The sequence below is a fragment of the Nothoprocta perdicaria genome, unplaced genomic scaffold, assembly GCF_003342845.1.
Source record: "Nothoprocta perdicaria isolate Ctin4 unplaced genomic scaffold, notPer1 scaffold_138, whole genome shotgun sequence".
NCBI classification, from domain to species: Eukaryota; Metazoa; Chordata; class Aves; order Tinamiformes; family Tinamidae; genus Nothoprocta; species Nothoprocta perdicaria.
The window spans coordinates 1952148-1966624 of record NW_020454516.1 but is presented as its reverse complement, the minus strand read 5'-3'; the positions used below and the strand labels follow the sequence as shown (position 1 = coordinate 1966624).

The 14477-nt window shown below is 37.5% G+C and overlaps 1 protein-coding gene across 3 annotated transcripts in view; it reads right to left on the bottom strand.

The window, feature by feature from the left end:
- Positions 1-310: 310 nt before the first annotated feature.
- GPCPD1 (glycerophosphocholine phosphodiesterase 1) overlaps positions 311-14477 on the bottom strand; it is a 39564-nt gene continuing 25397 nt past the window's right edge. For all 3 annotated transcript variants that reach the window (XM_026033963.1, XM_026033964.1, XM_026033967.1), the window contains 9 exons: positions 13769-13861; positions 13126-13203; positions 11947-11986; positions 11081-11142; positions 10156-10221; positions 9235-9371; positions 7969-8104; positions 7494-7654; positions 311-1942 (listed from right to left, as the gene is read on the bottom strand). In XM_026033963.1, coding sequence (XP_025889748.1) covers positions 1732-1942; positions 7494-7654; positions 7969-8104; positions 9235-9371; positions 10156-10221; positions 11081-11142; positions 11947-11986; positions 13126-13203; positions 13769-13861 — 984 coding nt within the window. In that variant the 3' untranslated portion in view covers positions 311-1731. The remainder of the gene's footprint in view (positions 1943-7493; positions 7655-7968; positions 8105-9234; positions 9372-10155; positions 10222-11080; positions 11143-11946; positions 11987-13125; positions 13204-13768; positions 13862-14477) is intronic.

Here is a 14477-nt window from a genome sequence, read left to right as displayed (position 1 = left end):
GCCCCGCGGGGAGCAGCGCGGGAGGGGAGCCGCGGAGGCGGCTCCGTCCCCCCGCAGCCGCGGTCCCGCGTGGGGGTTCCCCCCTTCCTCGCTGCACCCTGCGGCCACGGAGGAGCCGGGACCTGCTCACACAGCCCCCGGCGCCCCCGCCTGCTGCGAGGTCCCGCCCCAGAGCCCCCCAACAGACTTCACACGTTTCCAAGCGGCGTTTTAAAATTCACTTTATGCTTGTGATTATTTTAAATAAAAGACAACTTGGGGCTACCTACCTACCGCTACTCTGCTAGGCGCGGCGGACAACGCTTAAATAGTAAGATGCACGAGACAAGGTGAAAGCAGCAGCTTGTCCCAGGCCGCCCGAGCAGCGGTTTGCAACGGCCAAACTCTTTACACAGGCAGTTCTACCTAGCAGTGACTGTACACAAAGAGTATAATATACACTGTAGTTTTCCTGGTCAATTTACAACAAGAGAAAAATAAAATAAATATTTTCCATTCTTATTATACATTAACACTTCGGTAGAAAGTTACAGCTGTTGCGTTGGCGGGACCTGCAACTTTGGGAGGAGAAGGGGCATGCACTTAGGTCTAGTAGGAGTCCTAAACTACGACCTTGTAATAAATTACGGAGGATGGGTGTCAGGATGGGTGTCCAAATACCGACCTGAACTCGGTACACAGGTGACTCTTGCTCTGAAAAATCACGTGTTGTAAAATACAAAAGCTAGTGGCTTGTATGACTTAAGTCAAACCACAGGGTTTTGCCTTTCCTCGGGTGCGTGCGAGCAGCAGGCTTGTGGCTTTAGGCAAAGAGGATGATGTAGTTTAGTTAGTCCTCACACCCTCACTCTTAACTAGCACCGTGGAGCTGTAAGGACCTCTGCAAACACCAAAGTTTCACGCTTAATAATTAAAGCATGCATTTTTGCAAAGTTTGTGCACGGTACCTATTTTATCTATTAAAGATACTGTGCAAAAAAGATTCTTAACCACTGAAGGTGTTTTGGTACTTTTGCTAATATTAAAAGTTACCAGCAATGTTTCTGAAGTTTAGCAGGCCTGGGTAAGATGAGTGAAAAGGCCCTACTTGGGGTTCACCCTTCACACTGAAGCACTCTGCTGATTGGCAAACCACAAAGCGATGGCAGCAGCCTCAATGTCCAACAAGGGGGAGAAAAGAGTTCGTGTGCGTTGCAGTTTACCTAAAAATATATATAAATATTTATAAAATGGCACAAAGCTTTGTACAGTTGGATCTGTCAGTGCAAATACATGCGTATGAGGTACCAATTTACTCAGGCCAGATCTGATTACACATATATTACAATCACGCCCTTAATCTGCTGTTGTCAGATTAGTATCGAAGTCAGATAAAAGCCAAGACAAATTTTCAGAGGTTTCGGTATCAGATCATTGTAACTTCTCTACAATTTAGTATTTACAATTTAGTTTGAGCCTTCTGCTCCTCAGATTGCTTGCATTATAAGGTTTCTTTAAAATATTTGGTGCCAATACTGTTTTAAAATTTGAGACTTGATTATGGAAAAGTTAAAACTGTCTATGTAAACTGGAACAAAAAATCTTAAGTGGCTGGACATTTTGTGCAGGATGTGGATTTTCAGGAAGGAGGAATGCGGTTATTGCTATTCGGGGACCACACAAACCCTCCCGAAGGCATCGACAGCGCTGCTCCAGCGGCGAGTACCAGGCAGACACCGAGCGCCACGCTGCCTAGGATCGCTCACCGGGGACGTGAATGCTGTTCAGGTTATCGACACCTTTCACTTCCCGGCGGCTGTGGCGACATTTGCACAGGGATATGGATTTGAAGTGGCTGACTGAGGGACACACGCAGCTTTTCAGCTCCGGCAATTCCTGCTTGAGGCGTTCCAGCTGCTCCACCTGGAATATGTTGGGTTGTTCAGGGTTCCAGTCGTATATCCTGAATAAACAAGAAAAGACACACAACACACTCATCAATACAACCTGGCAGCTCTCAGAAATGCAGACCACGTGAAGCTACTGTATGACTGAGGGCAGCGTTTGTCATTTTTGCCTCTACCCTTGCAGTATAAAATGATATTCCCTTGTCCACAGCAGCTAGAAGCTCACTGCCAGCTCACCACTGGCATTATCGTTTACCCTTCTGAAATGCCATTTTCCAGATCACTTTCCTCCTGGGGCAGAAAAAACAGTGAAATAAAGAAGGAATTTCAGGCTTCAAACTAAAATACCAAGGAACTTCAGAGGCCCAAGCAGATTATTTGAACAACCATTCACATCTACCTAACACCAGGGATGGCACTTACTCTTTCTAGAAGAGCTTGGGATGCAAAGGAGTGAATAATAAATTCAGTGCACCAAGAATTATGAAGTAGCTTAAAAGCAAAGAAAGTTAATACAGTTATGTAGAAGATTGCATCAGGGCAGGAAATGTGCATACAATATTCTTATTTCTGTGCTAGTTAGATGCCCACATAATAGATGCTTGTAAGATCTTACTGGAACAAGTATTATGTGCCAATAACATCAGCATGAATCTTTTTCAGTATCTGTTTGTCATGACCACTATTTTTTTTTCAAGATCTATTTTTCAGAACATCTTACAAAAAATCCTATTTTTGAATATTTCAGGAGATCACTTTCATTAAATACCAACAAATTAATCAAGTACTTGAACTGTGTGTTTCAGATTTATAAAACATATATATTTATATACACAGTCACATATATGTCCATTATATATGTTGGATATGCTGTATTTTTTCATAAAAGTATGAGACTTAAGAAGGAAAAGAAATAAATGGTTGGAAAAACAAATGAGAATGACACTTCTAATCTGTTTTCTAGTATTTTCAGTCTTGATATACCTGTATTTTTAATCTGATAGATGTTAAAATACAAAGCTTATCAGTATACATCATTAAGCTTAAGTTTTTGTTTGCTTAAGTGTTTCTTTATAATGTTTCCATTTTTTTTTTCTTGACTTGTGTAAAGCTGCAGTATTTGGACTACAATTTATTCAAGAACCTCTTTGGCAGCCAATTTAACAGTCGAGTATAACTGAAATAATCCAGCACCTCCTGTATTGTACCTAACCTTTCCACAGGACTCCATCCTCCCAAAGATCCAGAATTTTGCAGTTTCTTCTGCCATTCTCAATACTGTGGCAGCTGCTACCTTTAAAGCCAAGGAGTTGGTGGTATTAAAACATAAAAACGCTCCTGCTTTATCTCCTTCCGAAGTCACCAGAGACCAGAAACATTTGGAAGAAACTATTGTAGCTTCTGCCTCAGTCTTTTCTGTAGATTCAGCCCATCTTTCCTTTATGATTCACTCCAGATGTGTTTTGCTGTTACTGCATCCTCCCTTCATGCCTCAATTTCACGGCACATCCAAGGAGAACACGAGTGTCACACCCAAAACAACGGAGCGCAGCAGGATGAAGTGCCAGGCGCCCCTTGCAGCCCAGTGAGCCAAGTTACGGCGTGCCGGGAAGCCCAAGGCATCAGGTCCATGCAGTGCAGTTAAATGGCAATTGAGTGCAGTCAAAAAGCAATTAAAATAGTTCTTCAGCCAGAGTGTGAGGAGCGGACGAGCTCGGAGTGAGGAAATGCAGACACTGCTCAGGTGCAGGCACTTAATTTAAGTTGGGTGCTGGTCTCACACAGCAATGCACTCTAGGAACTGTTAAGGGCAGCAGCGAAGCGGTTCCCAGGGGCTTCGGGGCTTCCTGGCTGGAGCAAGTGTAAATTCTGCAATCCTGGCTGGATGCTCAATTCCTTTCTATGGAGATTTGGGAAAAATTCAGCCTGCCAAGCTCCACTGCAACCAGCCAACTCAAATGTGTGTGTTACATCTAAAGTGAAAACAGGGAAAACACTCTGAACCAGAGTTCCTACTTTTAATTTCCTATTAATAGGAAAACCCATCAGCAGGCAGGGAAGTCCTACCAGCATATTTTTAAGCTGTATTTTATACAACAGCTTTCTAGGACTTTTCAGGATTATGCAGTGATAATGGAACTGATGTTTTGAACTCCTCCCATGTATTTCTGCAGCCTCTGAAAACACGTGTATATCAGCAAATCTCAGTCCCAGCTGTTTTCCCTTGCTACTGCTTGGCTGAAAAATGCAGGATCAGCAGTACTGAAAGTGTAATTTCTTTTGCTTTTACTGCCAAGGAAAGTTGTGTTAACTACTGGAAAATTCGTTCAACTAATAGAGCACAGAGCTTTGGCTGGGAATCTGCAAAGGCAACACGGAGTCCTAAGGAAGTGTTTAAAGAATGTTTGAGGATTTCTGGTTTAACCATTTCATGCAGCTGTGTATTTTCTTTAGCAAACAAAACTCAGCTCGTGTAAAGTGAATAAAATAAATTAAAAAAAAAGAGGATCATTCAAATGTATGTTAGCATCCACCCCCTCTCCACATTGGTATTTAACATATACCAGCATGTGTGAAAACACAGGATTGACAGCTCTTACTTTTTAAGTAAATTCAAGCACAGAACTATTTCCTAGATTGTTCATTAACTGAAAAGCAGTAGCTAATAGGTTAAAATTTCCTCTCTAAATAATCTGAGCACCACTCTAAAAATGTATTTAAGCATGAGATTAACTTTGAGCTTGGACAAAAGATGCACAATTCTGCCCTTAAAATACTTTTCTGGATTTTGGTTTGAATAGAAACCTGGCTATTGAAGCAACACAGCAGACTTTTCCTATAGGTCTCACTTTTAACACAAGCAGGTAAAGCAATATTAATAATAATAATGATAATAATAGCAGCAGAATATTGTCCTGGAAACTGCACTAGTCCACCCTCTGTTTCACTGGCTTACCGTATGTCTGATAAGCTACAGCCCAAGTGGAGAAAGGACTGGATGGAAAACAAAACAAAATCCAAAATCCTCCTCCTCAGTGAGATGTTGCCTTTAGCAGCTTTGATAACTTATTCCCAGATGCAGGCTTGCAGTTTTTCTCCATGCAAAACAAAGTCAGACCCCCTACCTGCTCTCTTTTTTGCCCCACACTTGTTATCAGCAACTTTTTGGTATTGAGGACACGGAGTTTTTCTGCCATCTTCTCAAGTAGCTAGAATGTTTTTGCACAGCTCTAAATGGATGATTAAAGTTCAGAAAAAATTGCTTATAGAAATCATCTCTATCCAGACCATTCATAGTATTTGACATAACTACTACAAGCTGGCAACAATAATAATACCAAGCAACCACCCCAGATTCACTCAAATCTCATGTGTAGTTCATGCAAATCAAATGTTTAGCTCCTAATATACTCTGACAAACAAAGCTTATGAAGGTGGCTTACGAAAAGCTCTAGTGTAAACCAGGCACAGCAATTTTTGATGAATATCTGAACCTGGCCTTAAATATTCACTCTAGAGGACAAAAAAACCTTCATGTATTAGCTGTATGTTAATAGGTCAGATAACTGCAATATCCGCTTCTTTCTAGGTCTAGCAACAGGCGTTTCTCCACCTTTCTCACTCTCCCTGAGTTCTGCTTAAAATGTGCCTCTGTATTAATATTTCTTTAAACCTCAAACACCACAAAATAGGGATGCATCCCTCCTAAGACTTTCACCATGCCCATTCTCATTTTTAGGAGTCTAAACTCTTGATATTAACCATATCCTCTCACATGTTTTGAGACTGCCTCTTACCCAGCACGAGCTCATTTCAGCTCTAGCTGAAGACTGCAGCCTTGCTGCCGTTTTACACTTAGAAATACCATCCAAGACTAGCAGGTATTTCAAAACGTCCAGTTTGGGATATCTGAGGCAATTTGTACCAAGTGGCATACCCCTACTGAGGATTTGATGTTAAGACTCAATATAAATTGTATTTTTGAGTGTTGCTATGAATTTAGACATCCCAAATAGTGTAGGAAGATAACCAGTTTTTACTCATTTAAATCCAGAGGGCCTAGAAGTATATGAGCACTTTGGGCAACAACGAGATAAAACATGTTCTGACAGCATATTACAATTTAAACACACCAAGCAATATGAAAGGGTAAATAACATGAAACCTAGCAGAACTGTAGGCCTAGCACACATGCAATGCTATTTATTGAGCAGTCAACTCTGAAAAGCAACAAGCAGTCGCCTACATCTTTCTTCTTTTTTCATTTTAAAACCCCACGGTAGTGCCTATCTATCCCATCTAAAATACTCTAAAATACTGCATTTGTGGACATCAGATAAACAGGCATTTTACAAGATCACTTGATGAAGTAATAAGTATTTGATTAAAAGCCCTTCTCTTCTAGATATCGACTGTTTCGAGCCAAACATATGGTAGGAGCGAGTGTGCGAGAGTGAGAGCAGCATTTCTTCTGCACAGTGGTCAGTCAAGAAAATGTTTTTCCATCTACTAAAGGGGCTAAGTCAAGTTGTAAGAGAAATATAACATTTAACATGAGGAGTCTACACCTATATAATAAGAGCAAACAATATTCTGTTGCCTCTGGATAGGCTGACTTGCTTCTCACTTCATTTTGTAAACAGAAGATAAGCAAAGCCCTAAGCAAGTACGTCTAGAAAATGTCTTCTTTTACTCAACATTTCCAATTCTCTTTTTAATTCTTTCCCAATTACATAATCTTTGTAATTTTTCACAAAGTCTTCCTTTTCCTAATTCTCTTATACAGTTCCCCAAACTCAACATTCACTTTGTGATAGTGAATTTATTTCCATAAAACCCATGTGCTATCTCTGGCTATTAATTTCATATCTTTGTGGATAAAAGATCAGAAAGTTTTGACTGGTTTAAGAAACTGGAGTAACATTTTTTGTTTAAGGTTTTGTCATAGTCTTCTGATACCAGCCTGAATTGTACAGACAGAGCAACTACTTTCCAAAGTGACTCATTTTGAAGTCCACTTTGGGAATCACTTCAAACTGATTTTAATGGGAAAAACAGCATGAGTACACATGAACTCCCAGCTTTGAAACACAACTAAACAGAACAGTGAGAAAAAGTCATTCATTTAAGCTGTATTAACTACTCCTGTCCATAAATGCAGAAAGATTTCAGCCAAGCTGCTAAATAAATTTATTCTCGTCCTATCATGTATGAAGCTTAAAAACTACCATCAGGAACATTAACAGTATGTTATATGTTTATGCCATGGATTAGTTCTTTAGAGAATCACTTTCAGTCCTATTTAAACTTGTATTTGCATTAAACTCAGGAGAAGCAAAAGTTATTTTTATATATCTGAAAAATATATATTTATACAGTAAATACTTATATATTTGTACAGCTGTAAGAGTGTAAAAGCATTTTCATTAGTTTTAGTCTTTCTGAACTCTCCATATTAGTTTATGGACTTTCTGTGTTTATTGCATGAAAGGAAGATACTCTGCATCCAGTCAGTTAAAAAGCAATGTGATATTTTACAAGAATCAGGATACAACAGTATTTTATCCTCAATAATCTGATTATAATTTTAAATGCCAAGTGATGTACCTGTCGTATATTAGGCCGTGAACACCATATTCTCGCAACTTCTTCCTGTTCTCCGGGTCATTTGCATCATCACCCCACGAGAAAATAACTAAGTCTTTAGCTCTGGCTTGTTCAATAAACATTGGATTCCTCAGCAGGTCTTCGGAGTGAACATTAATTCCCTGCAATATAAAAGGCCTGAATTAACATCTAAGTCTCTGAAAAAATCTCTTAGAATATCAACTTTTTCTTTTTTAAACACTCTGAAACTTGCAGTTCTTTACAATTTAATACAATTAAAGAATCATAAACTGACAGAACTGTATTTTTTTAATAATGGGCATTAAATGGGCATTGTTTTGGCAATTATTAAATGCTGAGGCATTTTTTTTGTTTATCGTTTTAATTATCAGTGTAACGAATTATGCATTTACAACAAGCAGTAATGAGTTACTCTCATTTAGCCGCAAAGTAGTATGAGAAATTGTGAGCTTACCAGTAAGTTTTCAAACTGGGCAAAAATAATAGCAATTGAAGTTGTGCGAGATCTAAGATCCATAAGCTCTGGATAGAAATCAGATTCTCCTTGAGTGAGAAATAATACGGGATATTTGTTCTGCTTATGCCGAATCCTGTTTAAAAAAAAAAAGTCCATGTGTTAAAGAGCAGGACATTTAAGTTGTTGCCTTTAGTGTGTGTTCATTTGCTTCTGAGACAACAAGGCAGTATTAGAGTACTAAACCATGCATCACACCATTCCTTTTGCCACTGTCATTAGAGATTAACATACCCAGTTTAAGGGACGCTGGAGGTCAAGCAGCACTTAAATCCACATCCTTGTGTTCACGTAAATCTCTGCAGACTACCCACTTCTATCATTTTCTTTTTAAAGGTACTTGGCAGTAAAATGAACATTCACAGTAGGAGTTTAACACGTATGTTTAAGTTACAACACACGACCTTTTTTTGTGTACATTGCAGGCAAGATACCAGCACAGTGGTATAAAACGACAACAGATGGAAGCAAACTGGGGAGATGAGATATTAGGCACTTTTTGACACTTTTGCCAGCTAACCCTTTACAACTAAACTCATTAGGTTTTGTGTGACTCATTTACCCTTCCATGGTACCTCATCTCGGCAGTCTCTCATGAAATGATTGTCCACTGAAATTCTCGTTTATCAAATCTTTTCCATGGAGCTATTCAATAATACGGCTAAGATCACTTCTTGTTATGAAATTCTGCAGCAGATTGTTAATTAATTCATGCATATCCCAACTGTCTGTTTCCCAGTTCAGCTCCTGTGCTGCTTCTGTGTCTCTAGCTTCGATACGTCAATTCAAAAAAGCAAACTGTTTGACCAAAAAACGACAAAGTACAGCTAATTCAAAGCCATTTAATTTCTGTCCTTTTTAAAAGGCAGATACGGTTAAAAAAATTAACAAAAATCTGTTTTGTTTGTAAATTAGGCTTGTATGTGCTTAAGTATGATCTAAATGGACTTTAGAAAAAGAAAGACCAGAAAAAGAAAGACCAGAGCAATCAGAAATTCACTTGCTTTTGATATCTTCACCTATCCTATTCCTGTCATGACTCGGATGACAAAGGAATCTTATTCCTGTTTCAATTCCCAACTGTTCCAGCATCCCAAGTTTAGGTCTAATTGAAACATGCAATTAGTTTCTATTAGAAGTTAATTAGATCTAATGTTGATTTTACCTAATAAAAAGAAGAAAAAGATTTATCACTTCTTAACTTACATTGTACAGATATCTGCATCAAATGAAGAAAAAATAATTCTCCTTCTTCCAGCATTTAGCAAAATAGTTTTTAGAATAATATCTAAAAAGAGGTTCATATCAAAATAAGTTGACAAGTTGCCATCCCACTGTCCATCCTATAAAAAAAAGACAAGTTTCAACCACTTAAGCTAATGCTTACTAACATGGTTTTAACAAGCAAGGATCTCTCATTGAGTCTGGATGAACTGAAAATTCAGCTTGTAAGTCTGAATACAAAAGTCACTGCTTCAGTCAAACAAATGCTACTGGCAGCCCCAAGAGTTTTTTTTGAAAGGCATGCAGCTGAAATTTGATTTTTAACAAAATTAACTAAGAAAGGTCATTGCCTTTCTGTTCACAGGGAAAGTCTGCCTGAAACCTTTCCTAACTCTGAAACCATATCAAATCTATAAAATATCATTAAAACTGCAGCTGTTTTGCGTTGGTATTTTTAAAACACAAATGCAAATGCTTTTTACTTTATAAAAATAAAAGAATAGTGGTTACAAATCTTGCTGTAAGTGACTCTCAGAGGTGTCTGCATGACAGACTCACTCCTCATATGCACAGTTATGCCCAACTTGTTGGGATTCGTTTACCTTAAAAAATGATCTTCTACCTAAAATCCTTAGACCTGCATTGTAAGCTCAAACCTTTACACACTTCCTATTACTCTAGGCATAAGATTTTATGCATTTATTTGCAGGATTAGCGCCATTATACTCAGTTTTAAAGACAGTGGATTATAATAAAATAAGAAAGTAATGAGAAACATCAATAAAAAAAAAAAAACCAAACAAACAAAATAATAATTGTTTTGGTTTGCAGCTCAAATTACCTTGTCAAATGACAAGCTTTAGCCATGAAATAACAAAGTAACAAACCTGTACATTTACTTACTCTTTGCTGGCAGATCCATTTTATTTCTATGTTGAACCCTACATCTTCAGAAACGGACTCCAGGACCTGAAAAAAATATTATTCTGAAGAAACCACACAGCTAAGGAGGGCAATTAAGTACTATTAGTAAGTGTAAATACTGGGGACACTTACTATAATTTAAGCCCCAAGATTAATAGTAGAATAAAGAATTTAAGTCTTTAACACAAGCAAATTTATCTCTTTTCTACTTCAGTTCAAAGCTATAGAAAAACTGATAACATTTTGATGATTTTTTTTTTTAAATACAGTACACATAAAAGTTAATTCACCCCAACATGTGTGTAAATACAAAACCTGAGTGACAGAGCAGAGGAGTATCTTTCATCAGATTAATTTGTTTGTAATATCTTATTTTTTCTCCTATAAAGGAAATATTTTATACTTCTCCGGGGAGTTTTTCCGAATGCAAAAGGTATGTAAAGTTAAAAAAAATCCCTGTATAAAATCCATGAAAATAACATTATTACAATGAAAAAATATGTGAAATATTTCTAAGGGAACTATTAACCTTAAGATGAATTCGAAACAGAATGTGAAACCAAGAGCTACTGAAAACAGGGAAACAAGAAAATCAATAGGTCATTCTTTAACCCTGTGAAGAGGACATATACAGAAAAACATAATATATACATAATGTATTCTATAATGTATTCTATAAAAAGGAAATTCAATTTTGGGAAGCAAAGCAGATGGAAGCACTGAACCTCAGTAGTTCAAATAAATCCATTTACTTTACTCAGTCATCTGATTAGACAGTAAAAATACAGCTGAGTATAGGAACTTTAAGGGAATTATATTCCTTGCCAGGTAAAAAGTTGAAAGAAAAATGTCTGCTTTCATGTTTTATAATCATCATTTCTACTGCTCCATATGGACTACTTACTGTCTGCAGAGAAGGAAATGGCTGGGTCTCAAAAGCAAAGTTTTCTTCTTCTTTAAAAGATGCTGAAATAAAATATAAAAGATTGGTTCAAACAGAAAGAGTGGCATTTCTGCTCCCAACACAAAAAGACTATTTCAAAAATTGTAAGGTCTTCTAAAAACTAAAAATTGGAATCAGGTCTACAGATTATTTAATTCTTTCCTAGGACACCAACATACACCAAGCAGGGGTGTGGCCAATTCCCATTTTTCACCAGCAGGCAAAAAAAAAAAAAAAAAAAAAAAAAAAAAAATCCCTGTTACAAATCTTGCCAGAATGCTTATTTGAAGCAGCCTCACCCCGTTCTCACCATTTCAGTCGCTATCCCACCTCTAGCAGAAGTGGCCTTGCCTGCCACAGCTTACTATTTATTTTATCTTTTCCCTGGCAGGTGGGATGTATAAGGCACTTCATCAAATTCTGCTGTCCCCATAACAAACACAAATTATGGCCTTAGACTTATGGCACCCCAAAAACCACACCCTTTAATAGCTACAGAAATTCTTATTAGTTGCTAAAAAGCTACAGTCAAGAGAAGTATGGGAGGGAAATATGGGGGAAATTTGCTAGGAATTCATATAGATGTATTTATAGATCTATCTGTATCTGCTAACCCTCTTGTCCCCTCTTCCAAGGCAGTAACATCTGTCCAGGCATCTACATGCCAGCAAAAAGCTCTGCAGCATACCCTTAATTGGAATAAGTCCCTCAAATGTTTGGAAATGAACTCTCAGCCTTCAAAAGGCACAAACGATTAGAACAAATCACTGAATATATTATATAGTAATAAATAAATAAATCCCAAACTTTTGGCGGGTAGTACATACTATTGTGATCTTTTACTTTCAGGGCAGTCACATGAGCCAGCTAAAAAAAGATTTAAAAAAAAGAATCAAATTAACAAATGCTTGAGCCCTAGAGGTCTTACTAGATATAAAATACAACTAATTTTCCTTACTTTTTTTAAGTTTAAAGCTTCCTCATAAGCAGAGTTTTTGAAAATTCCAAAACACAAAAGAAATCCCAGAACATGTGAGTGACAATTTTCTTTCAAAATGACAATTTAAAGACTTCCAGGAAAGCTAAAAAAATTAACTAAGAATATTCTTAGTTATCTTAATATTCTTAATTCAGAAAACAAATTCAAGGATAGAAGAGCCTTGGTAGAACATAACATTAAGCTGTGAGGAAGTCTGAATATGAAACCTCCTCCTCTGTGAGGTTCTAGAGCCTGTTTTTAATAAATCACAGATAGAGAGCTGACAAGAGTCGATATAGCCACATACAGGCTCCATATAGGATCAACCCCATCACTCCATTCAAATTCCCTCTCCAGGTTATGGAAGACAACAAGAAATTTTAAGTGAGAAGAACAAATTATTGACCCAGTCAGTGCAGGTTGCTTTGAGGGCAAATAGTGCAGCTGGCGTCTCCAGTAGCCCAGTTTCATTCCCCCTTTTTAGTAGAAAAGAGTTTCCCTTTGGAAGCCACAGTGATACCCAAAGCAATCAAAAACTATCAATTAATTCTAGCCCGTTCATCCAGTCCATCTTGTTGACTCATGGACCATCTGTGCCTCCAAACACATGTCCAAGAAGTCAGTCATCATAACCTGGGCCTCTCTTGTTAGCAGGGAAACATTAAAAGCTACATGCACATTGTGACTGAAATCTTTTTTCAACAAAGATTCCAGCACGTGAGGTATAAACAGTTCCTAGCACTAGTTTTCAGTCTTTTTTCTGCTCCCTTTTTAATATGGTCTGTATTAACAGCTACTCAGTACAGATCTATGCAAGCTCATTGGTCCATTTTCCCAGCAAATATGAGAAATGCATTGTACCTGAGCTCTAAAGATGCTGCAAAATGATGCAGCAGCATCATTGGAATTACCTATTGGTTCTACTCGCGCAATTCCCACAACTTATGCTCTCTCCCATCATCTAGGAAGTTTCACACTCCAATCCATACCCTACATCTAGCATATGGTACAAGCCAAAGCAGGATACCTTCAACAACTGCAGCTGATCAAACGTGAGTTCTTTGACTGGAATCTCAAACAGTTCCAAGGGCTCAGTATCCAGTTTCTTTGAAGAGAATATTACATAAAGAAGCATCATTGAAAAGTATACAAAATACTCCATGCTTTAAGGTGGTAATATGAAATACAACTTTTTTTTCCCTTTCTTTTACTGATAGGGATGTAAGTCACATCATATTACAATATGAATAAGATGCTCTGTTTTCCAATATAAAAAATAGAATTTGATTTTTCAGAAAAGTCATCATAGTCTCCAATGTTTTTTCATAGTAACTTTCAATAAAAGTTAGTGCACTTATTCTGTGAGTATATGACCAGTAGGAGTCCATTCCATTTTCCTTGCAAACTATAACTTAAATAAAAATCCTTAACGATAATTACAATGTATGATTAAAGAAACTTGAATGAGGCATCCGAGATGCTGCTGTTAGAACATCAAAAGAAAGCACTCAATTTTTTTGCTCTATTTTATAGAAATTAAATATTCAGATAACATTTAAGTTGCATATTTATTTCCAATTCCCCCCTTGATTTCTCAGAATTATTTCTGAGACATCCTAGAATTTGAATTTCAGGAATTGAAGATGAAATACAGACATCATCTTAGTTACCTTTTTCATTGCCATGCAACACGTGAGATCGTGATATACAATAGGCACATGATCTTTAGAAAGATGTACATCAAATTCCACATATGCTGCTCCCTGCAAAGAATTAAAACAAAACAAAACCCTATTAACTCTTTTTACACAAGGACTACAGCACCGTAGAAAACTCAGAAGACAAATTATCAAATGTAAGGTCCACAGGTCCTGGGCATGCACCAGAAGCTGAGTGCAAGCTAACTGGTAGTTAATAGTTAAAATGAAGTTCAACGAAGCATTATAAAATAATAATAATAATTTTAAAAAAAAAGTAGAAGAGTATTTAAGCTACCATAACACAACTCTGATACCTACTGCTTATGTAATCTTGTAATTCTTCAAGTAAACTCAAGTATTGTGAACTCTCTTCAGAGGAATGCCAACATGACAGTCCCCTCTTTCTCTTCAATCAAGAAGTAAGTGAATGAGGGCTCATGAGCTTTTGTTTTGCTACAGATTTGCAAAACTTCAAGGAGATACTCCAAATACTGAGAAGCCTCTCAGGCCCCTTGTGATTAACACAATGGAAGTATGTTATACACGTGTGCAAGGAATGGTTGGATTCAGTACTCTCCTACCCTTTTTAGCTCTATGTTTTTGTTTTCCACTAAACCTAAAAGGAAGGAAGATTAAAAAAAGAGCTTTCTCATCAGAAAGGTTTCATAGCAGTGGCTTT